Genomic DNA, 16,909 nt, shown 5'->3' on the forward strand with positions numbered 1-16,909 from the left:
TCAATCAGAAGGTGGAATGTTCTAGTGCTTATAAAAGAGAGAATTTAGATGAATTATTTACCAATTTAGAAACATTTGTTCAGGAGCAAATCTCATCCTGGGTTGATAGTCCTTATGGAAGGAAAGACAGCACCATTTGCTTCATAAGTTTTATTTTCAGCACACCATAGCTTAGAAATTTGGTTCTACTAATATCACACAAGTAAATTGCAAGCAATGAGACTTTCATGTGATTGGCATATCCTCTAAGGAACCCTGCTGGGGGAAGGAAGTTAAAAACGTCATTTGTTTCCTATGGTCCTTGAGGTCTCACTGCAGCTTGGGTAATGAGAATGTAGACTTGGTTCCAAAGTCAGAATAACCTTTCCTGACAACCATAATTCCTTTTATTAAACATTTTTGATTGAGCATGAAACAGCACAAATCTAAACAATAATGTCCAAGTCAGTACGCAGACCTGTACTTTAGTCCAACTTGGGTATGTGAGTGCATACACACACACATACACCAAGAAAAAAAAGAAAGAAATTTTTGCACATTTCACTATCCTATAAACCACAGCATTTTATAGAGCTACATGCCTTTTTAAAAGAATATCCTGGTGCACATGTGTACACACTTTCTTTTCCTGATCAATACAGTAAGTCCAATTTATTATGAATGAAGGGTGAGGAAACATCCACCAACAGGTTTATTTAGAAGAAAGCAAATTAAACAAAACTATAGTGATAACAGCAGATGCCTATTTATAATTCACTTCCCTAATGCTGATTAATATATCCACGAACAACTCAAATGTATTGCCAAAAATGTTAATGCCCCAATGGCTACTGGTTTCAATTGTGCTTCTTTTTTTTTTTTTTTTAATCAGGCAAAATGTTCTTTCCTTGGCTCCTAGAACTATTTATTTTGCTTCCTGTCAATCTTGGAAATAATTCATCTGTGTGTCATTTCCTCATAAATGCTTCCTGGTGCTTGATTGCTTTGCCTGTACTTGTGTGGCATTTGATTTCAAACTGCCATTTTACCTTTATAAACATTTAGAACTTTTTAAGCATGAGGAGAATGCCCAAACAGCAGACAAAAATAAGGCTGTAATTAGATCAGCAGAGAATGTTTTGAGCATTTCTAGCTTTCCACATATAGCAGAAATCTCTCCTTACATCCAATTTTGCTTTTCCAGTCTGGGTGCAGAACATGAAGTTAACATCTGGGGACTCCAACAAAGGGACCCTGGTATCAACATGTTTAATTTATTATTATTGCCAAAGAAGAGTTTTTTTGTGATTATTGAAATAGAAAACATGTAATATATTTAAGGATCTAACCCCAGGGCATTAAAAAAATGAGGATGGGGTGGGGAAAAAAAACAGAAAATAGAAGTAATATCAGTTACCACATGATTTTTGTAGTAAACAATAGAATGTGACGTGCAATAGTGCAATTTTCCTTTGCTAATCCAGCAATGGGAGTCTTAATAGGAAGTCCACTGATGTTACTCTTTGCATTTCAGGATTTAGTTGCGAGCTTGCCGGGGGTTAGAGTTCCTGCCAGACTTCTGATTCTGAGTGGAATCACTAATGCTAGAGTCAGTTTTACTCAGTCCAAGATGACGGAGCTTCATATCCCAGCGCTGTGAAATTTAAAAGTGAAAATAAGTCACATGCACATATCACCAGGGTCACCATTTCTATGAATTTTAGCAACTGGATAAGACTGCCAAGTCTAATCTCTAAAGCACTTTGCTACTTTCTCAAAAGTATAAGATCCATATCCCAGGGTAACAATGGAACTATACCATATGAATTGTATCGATGATACTATATGAACATAGCACTCAGATTTTCAAAAGCATAAAGTTGGGCATTGATAATATGTTTAATAATACTTTCATATCAAAGCTGGAAATTAAAATTTCCATGTTTATAAGTGGAGATACAAATATCTACCAATACTTGTATTTCCTGAGGTACATACAAATGGAAGATTTACATGGAGAATTAAAGGAGGGGTTAGTTTTCATCTTCCTCTTAACAGTATAAACTTTTCAAACCTGTTTGAACTGGACATGATAGCACATGCCTGTGATTTCAGTGACTCAGGAGGCTGAGACAGGAGGCCAGCCTCAGCAACTTAGGGAGGCTCTAAATACTTTAGCGAGACTCTGTCTCAAAATAAAAAAATAATAAGGATTGGGGATATTGCTCAGTGGTTAGGTGCCCCTTGGTTCAATCCCTGATACCAAAATAAATAAGTAAATAAAACCTATTTGATTTGAGCAATGAAAAATATGGAGGGATGGCGTCTCTAAAATGTTTTTCTAAGCAATATTTACCAAGTGCAAAAAATAAAACGGGTAGGATCCTGCTCTTGTTTTAAGTTCTTTGGATTGTGGTACAAGGGATTGAACCTGGTGTACTGTATCACAAACGACAGCCCTAACTCTTCAAAAATTTCTTTTTATTTTGAGACAGTTTCCCAGGCTGGCTTTGAACTTGTGATCTTCTGTCTATAGTATCCCAAGTAGCTGGAGTCACTGTGCCAGTCTTCATTGTTTTATAAAGCAAGCATTGCAATGTTTTTAATAACCATATTCACATTTACTAACAGTACATATTAACAATGCCAAAAATGTTTACATGTAATGTAACAAATGAAATGGAAGTTATATTTGAGAATGTAGGTAGTGAATTAAAACTACAGACATATATCTCAATGAACATAGAAATCACCTCAGGATCTTGGACTAGGGATGTAGCTCAGCAGTAGAGTGCTTGCCTAGTATGAGTGAGGCCCAGAGGTCCACCCTCAGCACTACACACATACACACACACACACAAAGTACATTCTTATTTAGTAGGTATGGGATGGGGCTCAAGATCATCATCTCTAACAAGCTCCCAGGTGATGCGTGTGTTGCTGGTCTAAGGATCACATATTAAGTAGCAAGAAGTTAATGGTCAGATGGCTTAAGTTCAAATCCTCTCTCCCACACTTACTGACAATGTAAAGTTGAATTTAATGAACCTTGTTTTCATCATTTCTACACTGGAATTAATAACGGAACCTACTTATGATGATCTGAAAATTGATGAAAAATATCTAGTGATAGCACATACTCAGCTATTACTGTTCTTCTATTACTGAAAGTAAGTCTTCATTTCAGCATACTTTGCTCCACTATCTTATAGTTTCCATATTGAAAAAAAAAATTCTGGTCACAACTCCCCAAGGCATTCCAAATATCTTGATTTGAACAATCTGCTATAACAGAGACTTAGGTAAAACAATCATTTGTACGGAAAAACCCTAAAAAGATCTTTTAAAAATACCTGATCCACCCCCTTAGAGAGCAAAAATCAGCTGAAAAGGGCAACTTTGATTAAATAAAACCTAATATCCTCCATAAGATTATTTTGTATAGTCTCAAGTTGACTGGACAACTAAAATAAGAATTTCAATAATTCTGGTCAAAGAGAATTTCCACTCAAACCCTTTGGCTAGGTACATATGAATAAAAAACGATTCAAGTTATTAGTTTATTTTTTCCATTAGTATGTTTAAATCCAGACTGTGAATGTACATGATCTCACAATAACTCTTGTGAGTTCCCCATGGCAAGCAAGGTGTAAATGCATGTCGCCTTATGAAGGGAAGGGACAAACAAGCCTGGTGTCCCGTGGACAACACCAGCAGTGAGGCTCCTTACCCTCCCTGCAGCGGAGATGTCGAAAGCCCTTCCAACTGGTACAGGAATTTAGGACAAATTCCTGCTCTGCATTAGCAGGCAGAAAACCAAATTAAAAGGACAGTAAGAAATTCCAACATGCTGAAAAAGAGTCATTTCTTCAGTAAACACCAAAGCAATTTAGGAGAGATGCAAGTCTCAAATGGTGACAAGTCTGCACTTAAAGTGCAGCTCTCTTTTGACAATTATCTGGAAAAAAAAAGAACCTAAGTGGTGATAGTTTCTCCCTGCAAAAAAGTGCCCTCTACATTTTTAGTAGGTCACTTAAATTCAAATGTGTCTGCTATGTCGAGTGCCAGATGTATAAGATCAACTGCCCAGGGGTGTTTAACTTACTCTGTAAATGTTTCCCAAGCCTTCAGACTTGCAGAAGGAAGAGGATGTATTATGTTTGGTACAGTTCCCACCCCCACCCCCACTCCAACACATATCCTTTGAGATTCTTTGGCCCCCTAGGTATCGCTCCCCACATTCCTTTCTTTGAAACAGATTTACTTAGTACTGTAATAAGAAATGGAACCTTCTGTAATGAAGTAATTTACTACTTGACTTTTGTTAATGTATCAATCTCAGAATCTAAGACTCATTGGATTAAAAATGAAGCCACGATACTATTATTGTAAGGACCAAATTTGGTCAGATCTCTTATAGGCAGATGATTCTGGCTACACCTTGTGTATAGGAATTATTGACTGTGCATTGGACAACTTTGGTATTTTCCTACCACCATTTATTTTCCCTTCTTACAGAGCCATAATTTGTTCAAGGAAGCTTTATACATAGAGAGGGAAAAATCCTAGCCTCTCTTGCAGCTAGGAAATGGACATACATTCACTTCTGACCAAAAGTTCTAAAAAAGTTGTTGAAACTCTTGGAAGTCCCTTTTACCTCTCCTTTCTTTCTACCTGAGCTGAAATGTGATTCTGGAGGCACAGCAACCATCTTGTGATCTCCAGATAAATATGAGGTTGAAAGCAACACCCTAAAAAATGGCAAAGCATTAAGCTATCAGTAGCCTTGGGCCCTAATGATAATGTGGAGCCACCCTACCAGAAATTGACTAAAACTAGACTCATAAGAAGTTATGGCAACTGTAGTTGCATCTCTGATATACAGGGAGCTCATTCCTTAAATGAAAGATATTAAAGACAAGCTGACAAACTTAGTTGTTGGAAATTATATGCACACAAACATATACACATGTATATATATTTATATTTTAAAGTTTTAATATTCTCATGTGGATGTAAGTGACAGGTGACTGGTTTTCTACTTTTATTTTCTGTGTACTGTATTACTTTGAACAAAATATAGGCTTACCTTAACTTTTTTGCCAAGTCGATCCTTCCATTTCTCAGCTATAGAGCCTTCCACCAAGAGTAATCTGCATTTTTCAAACAAGCAACCAATTTTGAAAAAGTAAAGCATTTTGTTGAAAAATATATGGAATCTAATGCCAAGAATGACTACATATGTTTATTCTAGAATAGGAAAGCCCAGTTTGAGAATAGTAATTGTTAACCATTTGGGAGTCATGGACCCCTTTAAAAAACAAAGCTATGATTGGTCTCTCCAGAAAAATGCCCACCCATAAATTGCATGCACAAACTTTGCCATCCAATATATGAAATTCAAGGTTACAGTTAAAACCTTTCCGTAATGCCCAAGAAGACGGAAAGATTCTAAAGTAAGAATGCCACAGTAAGATCTGTAAAGTGGAACTCCGAGGATAGGGCTGGCAAAGGCATTGCTCCGAACCCTAAGGTGTGAGTTACCTGGAGCGCTCCTCGTCTTCATAGCCCATGATGATGTACTCCTCATTGACAGTAAGTGGAGGACACAGGCAGCCGGAGCTGGTGTGAAGGTTGATGGTGTCCCTTGGGATGTTCACCAGAGACGCCTTGAGAATTTCCTTCACCTCCACCACTGCGGTCACATCGTGGCACTTGGTCTTTACCTCTTTGACTTTAGCCCGGATGACTGCGATAGAGGACAACAAAGCTGATGTGTTGTTATGTGACACACAATTACCCTTTTCAAAACAGACAAGGCATCTTCCTTCCACCTGATGCTCAGGAGAGATATTTTTGCCTTAGCCTGTAATGAATGACAAACTAGATATCATGCTCAGTCCTGATCCCTTTTCAATTTGTGTGTACCTGTATATTTGCATGTATGTGTTTCATTTTGATAAATCCATTTAGATAACTAAAGTTTGAGTGAATAATCTTATACAATTTTCCTCCAAAATTTAATTTTAGATGTGTATGTATACATATATGCAGTCCCAAATGCTGTCAACAAGAATCTAAACTCTATTAATTTCACTATATGTAAAGACCTATACTCACACATGCTTTGCTTCTTCCACAGGGCCTACTAACAGGTTTCTTGTTGAGGGTCTCTTTAGCGTTATAAACTGTCCTGTTTAACAGTGTTCCCAAACTGTTTCATCAATCTTTTCACCTTCCTCATCTTAGCTCACTCTTTCTTTGTTTCAGTACGTATTGTTTTTTATGCTCCCCTTTAGACATACTAAATTTTCTTCCTGAATAAAAAGTCATCACAGTTAGACCTTGTTGCTTGCATCTGCTCTGAGTTCAGATGCTTCAGTACTCCTCCCACAGCATGTTGTGGGGTCTGTTCTAATATGCCAATTGCATCAATCTACCTCTCACAATGGAGGTACAGGCACTGTACCTTCAGTCAGCTTCACTTCTCAATGTAAAGACAAATTGCCTTCAGAACTAAAGTCAAAGTAGTGACTCAGAACCTAGAAAGCACAGGGGCTGAGGATGGAGCTCAATGGTAGAGCACTTGCCTAACATGTACAAGGCTCAGGGTTTTGTCCCCAACACCAAAAAAAAAAAAAAAAAAAAAAAAATTTAGAAAGAACGGATCTGCTACTTTTCAGTAGTTCTCCTTTGAAAGAGCCAAATTCTTTAGATTCCTACTTCTGGTAAATAAGGTTTTTAAAAAGAAGTTTTTAAAAAAAGACAAAAAAAGTTGGGCACAGTGGCACATGCCTTACCCAGAGACTCAGGAGTCTGAGGCAGGAGAATCATAAGTTCAAGCCAGCCTCCAAAATTTAACAAGGCCCTAAGCAACTTAGCAAGACCCTGTCTCAACATAAAAAAAAATAGACTGCGGATATAGCTCAGTGGTTAAATACCTCTGAGTTCAATCTCTGGTACCAAAATAAATAAATAAATAAATAAATAGCAAGAAAAAGGTAAAAATGTTAATTAGTAAGGGGTCAGTAGCCTTTGCTCAGAGGCCCTCATTACTCCAATGTCCATGGATGTTTTACAGTGGAAAACAGAATCTATCCAAATAATACACATTTTGAAAGCTTCTTGGTCTGCAACCAGTCTGCAAACTATTTTCCTCTGAGGACCTTCCCATGGGTTTTAAGGGCTCAAGATTATAAAGGATTGGAAAAAATAATCCACAAAGATATAAAGCCAGCTAATAAACCATTTCTCCGTCAATGTTCCAACTCCATCACAGAAACTTAATATTCTACCAATACAACATACATCTGATAGAAATTAAGGTACTGATTAGTTTCTAAAATACTTTAAGATAAAATCTTATTTCAATCTTCAGAGAACTAAGTTGCCTTAAGTATGAGAACTTGCAGCAAACAAAATAAAACTGTCTAACTGCCTCTGCCTGGTTTGATTTGCAAGTACCTTTCTATTCCTGTCCTCTTGATTCTGAATTTTAACATGAGATAAGAATGCCCTTTTTGAAATGTTGTTTGAGAGAATCAGATGATAAATTCTAACCCCAGCTGGCAGACATGTTTTTGTGTCCTGGTTTATATGAATGTGCTTCATAGCATCCATCAACCATTACAGATTAGTGAACTGTGCAAATGTTCTCAAGCTAATGATTTATTTACCTAGTGTGTCTACTATTTTCATTAGAAATTTTTAGCACATGTACCCTCTCCAAAATAAATATCTTTCTACAAGAACTACTTTATTATTCAAGTAATTTTGTTAAAACTCAAGAGTTTGTAACTGAATTAATCTGAATGAAGCAGCAGTTTTGTCTGAATTATCAATTGCTCCTACCTCTACTTGGACAGATGCAAATATACAAAATAAAAATCACCATATTTTGAAAGTAAATATATATTTTCTTTTCAGAGTTTTTCTTTCTATTCAATCATTGGAGCACCTGCCTTCCCCCAAAGAATTCATAAGTCCCCAAATGACAAATCCTTATACTATGGTGTTCTAGTTATTGCTTGCCTCTGAAAAAAGTTATTTCATCTTTTAAAATTATGATCAATATCTCACTTCATCTTACCAAATTCTTGTGGCTACCTGGTTAAGGATCTTCTTTTTTCAGGGATTTGTAACAACTAGTTTTTTTTTGTTTTTTGTTTTTTTTCCCAGTGCTGGGGATTGAACCCAGGGTCACGTGCTGGTGAGGCAAGCACTCTACCAACTGAGCTATCTCCCCAGCCCAACGACTAGTATTTTAACTTTTAAAAAGATGGTAGCACCAAATGCTGCCACACCAAGAAGCTGGATAAACTAAAAATTATAAGTAAAATGGAACTAAGTTTCCCTAATATAAAATTATATTTTTGTTTTTATTGTAACTATACTTAAAAGTTCATATGGCATTTTTCAATCTTAAAAAGCTAATCTAAAAATTAAGATGTCCCTGTTCCTTTAGGCTTTTCACATCAATTCACACAGGGAACAGGTCTTCAGATAAGCAGCCAGACATTTGACTTCTTAGATAAATATGACCTTTTGACCTTGGAAAGTATCACCAACTAGGAAAAAACAGTCACTTAAGATGAGTAATAAAACAAAAAAGTAAAAATTGATTCCACTAAGGGAAATTTTCATAAGCTAGGTGCATTTATTTTAAAGAGATTTAATCAGACTGAGAATTTTTTATTCTTAACACATAGTATTCCTGAAGATATCGAACATAATTTGAGTCTTACCCATTTCCCTCTTTCCAATTTGCAAAAGTATAGAAGTAAATCTGCTGTATATATCCAATGTCCTCTAAAATAGGACATATAAACACAATAAAACTCTCATTTTAATAATAAAGTTCATGTTAGAAGTCTGTTTAATTACTATGGTTACTCATTGACTCCGTATCAATAGTTGACAGCAAAGAGATTAAGAAACTTGAACTTTATTGGTCTTAAACAGATACAGGCTGAATATCACTCATCCAATAATCTAACACCTAAAACTTTTTGAGCACCAATGCAACACTACAAGTTCAAAAATCCACACCTGACCTCATTTAACAAGTCAGTCAAAATGCAGGTACATTAAAAATATATAAAAATACCTTTAGGCAGTGTATATTGGTGTATATAAAACATAAATAAATTTTGTGTTTAGTCTTGGGTCCCATTCCCAAGATATCTCATTAAATATAAGCAAGTATTCCAAAATCTCAAAAAAATCTAAATCTAAAATATTTCTAGTCCCAAGCATTTTTGGATAAGGGATACTCAACCTGTATTAGAAAAACACAATGCTAATGGAATACAGTAAATACAGTAAATACAGTGATTAATTAGTCCCATATTTATCAACTGGAAAACTCTAGTAATTTCCCCTTGTAAATATGTTGGTAATTGATATTTATGACACCAAAGCATATCAGTACAAAAAACATGTTCAAAAATACCTTATGAGAACACATATATTCAAAAATCCTTTACAAACAATTGATGAGGAACAACTTAGGTGCACTAGTCATTGACGAAATGAGAAAAATAGTGTTTCTGATTTCACGTTGAGAAAAATAGATAAGTAAGTATTTGGAAACCACCTAGCACAGACCCTGGTACAGAGACAGCAGGTTTTTTCAACCTTCAAAAGTCAAAATGCATAAATGCATTAAAACTGTCATGTGCAACTAATTAGAACAAATTTAAAAATTAAATAAAGAAAAGGTAGTTAGCTACATTTGTGTTGGTAGCTCTTTGATTAATAATTGTTTAACTGAATGTTACATTTTTAGGTCAAGCTGGATAACAAAACATAGAAGTTACTGAATACCAACAACATATATTAAGAGTTAATTTCCAATTGCCAATGTTTTCCATGGGATAGACTGACAAACCACATTTTACTTTAACCCTTCCTGGTGCATCAAAATGCTCTTCTGTTCACCCCTGTGGAGAACAACTGACAGCCCATGCAACTCCAAACAGGTGCTCAGATCCTCCTCCACTTCCCAGACACAGAAGAACCCATCTATTTTAAAATTTCTGCATACTGGCAGCAAGGTTCCAACAACACTGCCTGATGTGCTCAAAATTGAGCATTTGTTAAAAACTTTGCCTACATGAGACATCTTTTTGGTTGAAGCAGGGAGACTGTGCTCTTAAAGTTATCTTTCTTGACAGTAGAACGCATTTATACATTTTGATAGATCATAAATAAATGGAGGGTAATCTCTCATTTTTCCAATTATACATATTGTAGGATCACATCAGTCATGCAATCATATATGTACATGATGTAGAACAAATTAAAACATTAATTTTAAAAAGTTGTCTTTCTTACTTTGCTTTTAAACCTTATTTTTTAAACCACTCTACTTACACAACACACACACACACACACACACACACACACACACACACACACACATCTAGAAGGCTGCTATGAGTCAATCATGAAGTTAGCCTTACCATAGTTGTAATTGTTCCGGAAATAGGTCTTCTGTGTAGCTCTAATAGGCTTACATTTGCAGCGTTCTGAAAAATATATTTTAATTATAACCAAATGTTCCATGTTAGCTTTACTTACTCATATTTTTGGTAAGACTACATATGACTTTGGTGGTGAGAAGACCCTTTGCAATTTTGTCTGATCTCTTTCTCCTGGAACTATACTCCTGTTTCTTCTATCTACATAGCCTCTTCTTCAATGTCTATAGAGTCTTAAGTTACCACTCTCTAACCAACTATCCAGATCCTGAGAAAACACTGTTCATCCCCATGCATGAGATAAGCAGGACCCCCAAATCCTGAAAAAGGCATGTTCAGGGCTTATGGGAGTAGAATGAATGCCCACTGAGAGCAAGTCTCTACATATACTTAGGTTGCTGCCTATGCCTGTGAAATATCACCTGATGTTCATACATATTTTACAGATTACACAGCACGCCTCCAAATATTTCCTCCCAGATCTGAAACACCTTAGGAAGATAAGCAGGCATCGCTACAACTCACTGAACTTAATGAAGTTCTGAAGAATGAAAGTGAGCCCCTTGCATAGGTAGAACAGCTGCCATTACATGCAATGGTTTATTTTTTTATGTTTTTGGAGGAAATCGCTATGTACATATTTTGAAAACAGAAATTCCATGTTTTAAAAATATCTGGCACATAGTGACCCAAACGCACTTTATGTTGGACAGATGAATGAAAGAAAAGTTCTAATTGTATAAGATTGTTTTATCTATAGATCATTTAACATCTTGCAGTGTAGATTTTTATACCTTTTATAGAAGAGCTGCACTAGCAAGATTACTTAGCTAAGGAATGTACATCATAAGCATGGTATTATTGATAACATCAATATAAAAATGTAAAATAATACACAATTACCTCAGAAAATATTTGATTATATGTAGTCTTCTCTAAAATAGCACCACAGAGAAAGCTCCATTAAAAATTAAATGGTATAAGTTTCCTCTATTTTGACACAGAAAAGGGAAAAAAGAACACATGTATCAGAGAAAAGAACTTAATGAAAAAGTTTGGTTCAAAACATGTTTTATGACCAGGTGTGGTGGTATTCCCCTATAATCCCACTGACTCAGGAGCTGAGGCAGGAAGATTACAAGTTCAAGCCCAGCCTCAGAAATGTAGCAAGACCCTGTCTTAAAATAATAAAAAAACAAAAAGGTTCGTGGATAGAGCTCAGGGGTAAAGAGCCCATGGGTTTGATCCCCAGTTCCAAAAATTAATTAATTATTTTATTTTATTTTATTTAAAAAGTGTTTATGTTAGCATGAGAACAATGGAAGGCTGACACTTTTGTTGACTGCTGGCTATTGTTATTTTATAAAATAAATTTTATGTCCTTTGAATCTGTAAGTATGTGATAGCAGCCACCAGAAGAGTAGCATGATTTCTGCTATTTTTATGTCATAGAAATAAGCTTCTCCCCCAGAGACAGGTCACAGTAGCAACCATTGTTCTTCCACAAGAAGACTGGGAATTTCTCAGTGCTCAACAGACACCTTCCTGCCTTGTTCTGTAGGGAATTTTTAAAAATATTTTTAGTTGTAGATGGACACATTACTTTTATTTTTATTTATTTATTTTTATGGGGTGCTGAGGATCTAACCCAGTGCCTCAGGCATGCCAGGCAAGTGCTCTACTACTGAGATAGGGAATTTTTAACACAAGATTTCTGTGACATAACAACCTCAGCCCAATAAACATTGTTTGATATCAGTGCTTGTTGCTTTTTGAGAAGACTACTGCAAAATAACTTTCTTATTAGAAAACGATTCCCATTTAAAAGAAAATGGAAGTCTATCTAGCTCTTGGTTTCTTATACAGTTGATTTATTTCATATAAAATTTTATGCTTTATACATTTTTTAAAGAGAGATTCTTAATATAGAAACATTTCTGAAGAAATAAGTGCTCTTTGATTTACAAATTATCCTTATACTAATATAAGCTTTTATTTTTTTATTTAAAAATAAATATCTATAAAAAATAATGCCTATTGTATTATAGTAGCTGGGGGTGCAGCTTAATGACAGAGCACTTACCTAGCAAGTGGAAGGCCCTGAATGCAATCCAAGTGCAATCCCCAGCGCACAAAAAATAAGTTAATAAAACAATAATAGTACATGTAGATAAATTATCTACACATTTGTAATTCAGAAATTTGCCAATGCTCTAATAAAAAATATTTGGCAAAAAAATAGCAACTATCACTGAATTGAATCTAATTTGATATTGTCATCCATATAACTTTGCTTAAAGCATAAATAAGTGTATTTCATAAAACCTCCCAGGCAGAAAAAGAATTTTAATTATATTATAATTATAACTGATTTCGGAAGATTTCAAGGAGCTATGTATGCAATTACATATACATAGTTAGACTATTACCTAATAATTGATGAGTTAAGCAATTATATTCTTTGGACCAAAATTTGCTCATCTGCAATGTACTTATTACCCCAGCTGGTCTGTGAACAGGACACACTTTAGTGCATAAAGATATGGGGTCCTTTGTATGCCACAATTCCTAGCTATTACTATGAGCAAATATCTGTCTAGTCAAAATTAACTAATAACTCAGTAAATTAAGAGAGTAATAAGGAGAAGTGGAATTTTATATTCATAAGCTTCACATATGGAAAAACTTCTTTTCATTATTTATGCTTAATCAACACAAACCCAAATTCATGAAAAGTACATCTTAGATCAATGGATGCAGAGCATTATCCCTCTTCTTAATTATGCTTACAAGCATCCATATATATTTACAAAATCCTTAGAACTAGGAAATTGCAAAATCATGGAGAGAGACATTGCATGTGATATTTAGTATATTTTTTGTATCAACCATCCTAAATCAGAGCAATGGTTTATTTTTCTTTACTACCAATAGCTGATTTCCTGATAGTTTGGACTTTTTGTTGGGTCAACAGCATCACCCTCATCACTAGTTTAATTGCTAGCTGTCTTCCTCTCCTAGCTTCCCAATGACATAAGGTTTTTAAATTTTGGTTTTTCTAGTGGCAAATGAAATCTAATATTTACTGAACTTTGCACAAAACCATTAGACATTGATTTTCCTATAGTTCACTGTTGAGAAGAAAGCTTATGAAGGAATTAGGGTCTGCCTTGGTGCTTTATTTAAGAGAAAAAAAATATTTAAAAAGTTGAAGAAGCAGCTTTGATAAAAATAGACTAAGTGCAGAAAAAGATGTTCAAATTTGAGGAAAGTGTTAATATCAGCAGTTCATTTACCTTGAAGCCCCGAATTAAATGCAATACTGTGAATCATGGGACAGTGTGCAGTGCTACATATCAAGAGCAGCCATGGGCCATGGTGGGCCATTGTCCTGGAAGTTCTTCCTCAAGTTCCCACACTCCTCTCATTTGATTTGTTCAGTCACTCTCCTAGAATTAATGCTCTGCTATTTCTCTACTATTGAACCTGAGGCCTACTTATTATTCTAGTATAAACACAGCTTTATGCCCCTAGTACAAAGTTGAAAAGTTAACATGCTCAGGGCCTCCTAGAACTTGCTTTGCAACTCAGGAAGTGCCCCCAGCATCCTGCAGTGTGTGAGCAATGAGCAGCCTCCCTCTTCAAAGTGAGTTTCTAATAATCATAGTTCAGAGATGGAAATGATCATATCCTTCATTTTTTAGTTTTTGATTATATAATAGAATTGAAAAGGCATGAGAATAGTAGTATTTTTGACAGTTTTATGAGATCTAAAGAATTACAAGTACCTGAAGAAATTATGGAGTTTGATATTCACTGGATCTTCACTGTTGAATACAACCTTGTTTGAGTTAGGCTTAAGTATGATACAACTTTCTAACAAGCCCTGACCTTTGTTTGGAATTGAACTCTTTTGGGTCTCATTCCAAGCTGTAAGACTATAATTAACTTTACCAGATTCCAAAAGTCCTATAATCTTTCATGTACCCTGACTTCAGAAAACTATCTTTAAGCGGATAATTTTTTTTTATTTTTCTAGGAAATGATCTGAAATCTGAACTCAGGATTTGTTTTTTTAAAAGTAGGGGGTGGATACTATTGTATTTGTGTTAATTTTCCATTTTAACTCCCAAGACTAATCTTTATAATCAGATCAGATTTTTGTTGTTGTTGTTGTTTTGTTTTGTTTTGTTTTTTCGCAGTGCTGGGGATTGAACCCAGGGCCTTGATGCTTGCAAGGCAAGCACTGTACCAACTGAGCTGTATCCCCAGCCCCTAATCTTTACAATCAGATCAGAGTTCAAGTAATATTAAATTGTGTCAATTACATTGTATGTTTTATATCCTGACACCTGACTCCTGAGACCCACTTGTCCTCTCTTCCTCCATTTTAAGAACTTAGGGGCAGACCACCGCAAATTTGAAATGATATAGAAAATACATTTTCTCATTTGAAGATCTATATCCTTAACTCTGACCCTATTGAGATTCAGATTTATGTTTTCACCTGCTTACAAGGGGTTTCTGTGACCATGTCCTTAGGTAATTTTAAACATCGATCAACATCTTCACACCATGAAATTGTCTTTCTTCTATAGAAATGTCCTCTGGCTGGGACAGTAGTGGCAGAGAGCTTGCCTAGCATGTGTGGGGCACTGGGTTCAATCCTTAGCGCTGCATTAGAAATAATAATAATAATAAAGGCATGCTGTACATCTACAACTACAAAATAAATTTTTTAAAAGTCCTCTGACTGTCATCTTGGAATATTCGAGATTCTATAAATGTAAGATGGAAAAGGTAAAAAGAACTCACATTTGTTGAACCCTCTCAGTCAGGTGCACATTCATTCATGCCCTCTACCAATATTTATGGGGCATGTGCTACATTCTGGATTCTATAATAGTCATATGGGACACATAATGGGCAATACAGACAATCCAGAAGACGATACGAACATGAAACAACTAATTACACACAAAAAACTTACTGTCATGAATGATATGTGCTATGAAGAAGAGTAAAATGTATATGTGTAATGAGAACAAATGACCTGACCTGGCCTCTGAGGAAATGATACTTAACCTTAAAAGATGAGTTATAATCATCCAGACAGGAACTACATCTTGATACATACATGAGATAGAGGAGGAAAAGTCCAAAAAGGAGACTGAGAAGGAGCATCCAGTGATGTGGGAGGAAATAAGAGAGGGTGTGGAAAGCTGAAAAAAAAAGAGTTCTAAGGAAAAAGGAGGGCAATCCTCTGTGTCAAATGACCCTCATAGCTCAAATTAGTTCAGAAACAAAAGGGCCCATTGAGTTTAATTGGCAAGGAGATGACAGGATTCTGAACAAAAGGGACAATAGGACTTTGAAGCCAGGACACTTCATCCACTACACAAGAATAAAAAGGAGAGAGGGCACTGATGCTGACAGGGCTGTAAACTTGTTGGTGGAGGATAAGACAGTTTCTCCCAACAGCTAGTCCTTTCTTATTGCAAGATGAAGTGAAGCCATCAGCCAGGAAGAATGTGAGACTGAGAGGCAGGATGTGGTAATGTGAAGGGACAACATATGAAGCAGTTATTTGGAACGGCCAATTTTCCAGTAGATAGGATTGCTAGGCAATGTTGGTTGTCAGTCACCTCAGCTGAGTGATCTTCTCCAGCAACTGCAGTTGGAAATTTGCCAGGTAAGTATAACAGAAGAGAAGAAAGGGAGTTGATGGTGTTTTCAAGAGGATGATTATTACCATAGATAGTAAAATCTCAGGCAGACAGGAGACCAAGAGTTGAACAGGTAGTAAATAGATAGGTCATCTTAATGGAGTTGGGAGAAAAATAGTAGTGATGGTATCAGAGTCAAGGAGCTGGAATGAAAAGAGGTAGGCTAAGAGTGGGATGCTTGAAATTAAGATTACAAAGTTAGCAGAAAACTAAATGAAAAAGTTCAGAGTGTTCAGATAGATGTTAAATGGAGCATGGGTTTACCATTTGGCCTCCTAGAAGGTTAGTTTCACTATCCTTCTAGAAACAAGGAGATGGAAAAACATTTGTAGATTACACCCTAGGACCAACCACATTCCCTTGTCCCATAATTAGAAGTCATCAAATGGACACTTTATGGAAAATCTATAGGGATTTTTTGCTCTTAGGACATTAAAAAACAAAACACCAGAATCCTAGTATACTGATCACAATGAAGAAGTGGAGATAGGGAATAAAAACAATGCTATTTCTACACAGCCAAAAAACAAGAACTATACTAAACCAGAAACATGATTAAAAAGGCTAGAATCTAAAAATCACATTGGCATTATGCTCATAAAAGACTGTATTATTATGCAATAAACATATTGAAATTATGCACAGAACTAGCTGGATTTCTCAAGAAAATTATGGTAAGCAAAAGAAGCCAGTCAAAAGCAAAACATGTACCATATTATTCCA

At 35.6% G+C, this 16,909-nt stretch overlaps 1 protein-coding gene across 1 annotated transcript in view; it reads right to left on the bottom strand.

Annotated features, from left to right (window-relative positions):
- Nucleotides 1–668: 668 nt before the first annotated feature.
- The window catches only part of FRZB (frizzled related protein), a 29,681-nt gene continuing 13,440 nt past the window's right edge, over nt 669–16,909 (bottom strand). The window contains exons 3-6 of the mRNA XM_079134562.1: nt 10,443–10,508; nt 5,524–5,728; nt 5,069–5,132; nt 669–1,633 (exon numbers count right to left, since the gene is read on the bottom strand). Coding sequence (XP_078990688.1) covers nt 1,517–1,633; nt 5,069–5,132; nt 5,524–5,728; nt 10,443–10,508 — 452 coding nt within the window. The 3' untranslated portion in view covers nt 669–1,516. The remainder of the gene's footprint in view (nt 1,634–5,068; nt 5,133–5,523; nt 5,729–10,442; nt 10,509–16,909) is intronic.

Source organism: Sciurus vulgaris, assembly GCF_902686455.1.
Source record: "Sciurus vulgaris genome assembly, chromosome: 3".
Taxonomy (NCBI): domain Eukaryota; kingdom Metazoa; phylum Chordata; class Mammalia; order Rodentia; family Sciuridae; genus Sciurus; species Sciurus vulgaris.